We start from the raw sequence: 812 nt of genomic DNA, 5'->3' as shown, positions 1-812 counted from the left end.
ATGAAATATAAAATTTCTAAAAATAACTCTTCCAAATCTCTTTGGCATATAGGTAAAGCCTGATATATATGAATGACTTCTTTTGTTTTCCATTTTCAGATCTTGCCGCCGTGTTACTCCAACATAGACGAAATAGGACGATGAACCCTCTTATTCGTAAACCCAAAGACCTTCGGCCCATAGTATATGCATTAGCTCACATGCATTCTGCATTTCGTAGCGGTACCCATCTTGGATGGTGGCGGCAATTTATTTATAAATGTGAGTCCTTCTTTTTTACTTACATATGTAAACCAATAAGGCATTCAGAATAAAATTAATAGATTCCATTGTAATTGAAAATACAATAAATAAAAAGGAGTACATCAGATGACGGTAGTAATATATTATGCTAGCTATATATTAAAATTATCACTAAAATTAATTATTAATATTAAATATATATTAAAATATAAAAAATATATTAAAAATAAAATAAATTATATATATATATGAATGATTGATTTTAATAATTGATTTTAATGTATAAATAATATTTTTTACGTTAAAAATATCAGTTTCCCTAAGAGTAAGGGTAATAATATTTGTACACAAATAAATAAAATTAATCATCCACTATATATCATGTCTTAACAAAGAGCTAGAGAGACATATGAAAGGAAAAAAGAGAGATGTGTGGTGGATAATTCTTTTATTTGAGAAAGGAAAATATTTGTAAATATTACTACAATTCAGTAAAACCTTGATCCTGAAATTAGCTTAGGTTAGACAGGCATTTTAATTGCAGAAACGTTTAAAAGTACTCTCTTTGG

The 812-nt window shown here is 27.0% G+C and overlaps 1 protein-coding gene across 2 annotated transcripts in view; it reads left to right on the top strand.

The window, feature by feature from the left end:
- Positions 1-812, top strand: part of LOC107639816 — a 7,437-nt gene that overhangs the window by 2,260 nt on the left and 4,365 nt on the right. The window contains exon 2 of one of the 2 annotated variants that reach the window (XM_016343419.2): positions 100-261. The exons of the other annotated variant lie outside the window; for it this stretch is intronic. Coding sequence (XP_016198905.1) covers positions 100-261 — 162 coding nt within the window. The remainder of the gene's footprint in view (positions 1-99; positions 262-812) is intronic. 2 annotated transcript variants of the gene reach the window in all.

Source organism: Arachis ipaensis, chromosome B04 (genome assembly GCF_000816755.2).
Source record: "Arachis ipaensis cultivar K30076 chromosome B04, Araip1.1, whole genome shotgun sequence".
NCBI lineage: Eukaryota > Viridiplantae > Streptophyta > Magnoliopsida > Fabales > Fabaceae > Arachis > Arachis ipaensis.
Note: the sequence above shows the minus strand (reverse complement) of the source record. Positions and strands in the feature narration are given on the sequence as shown.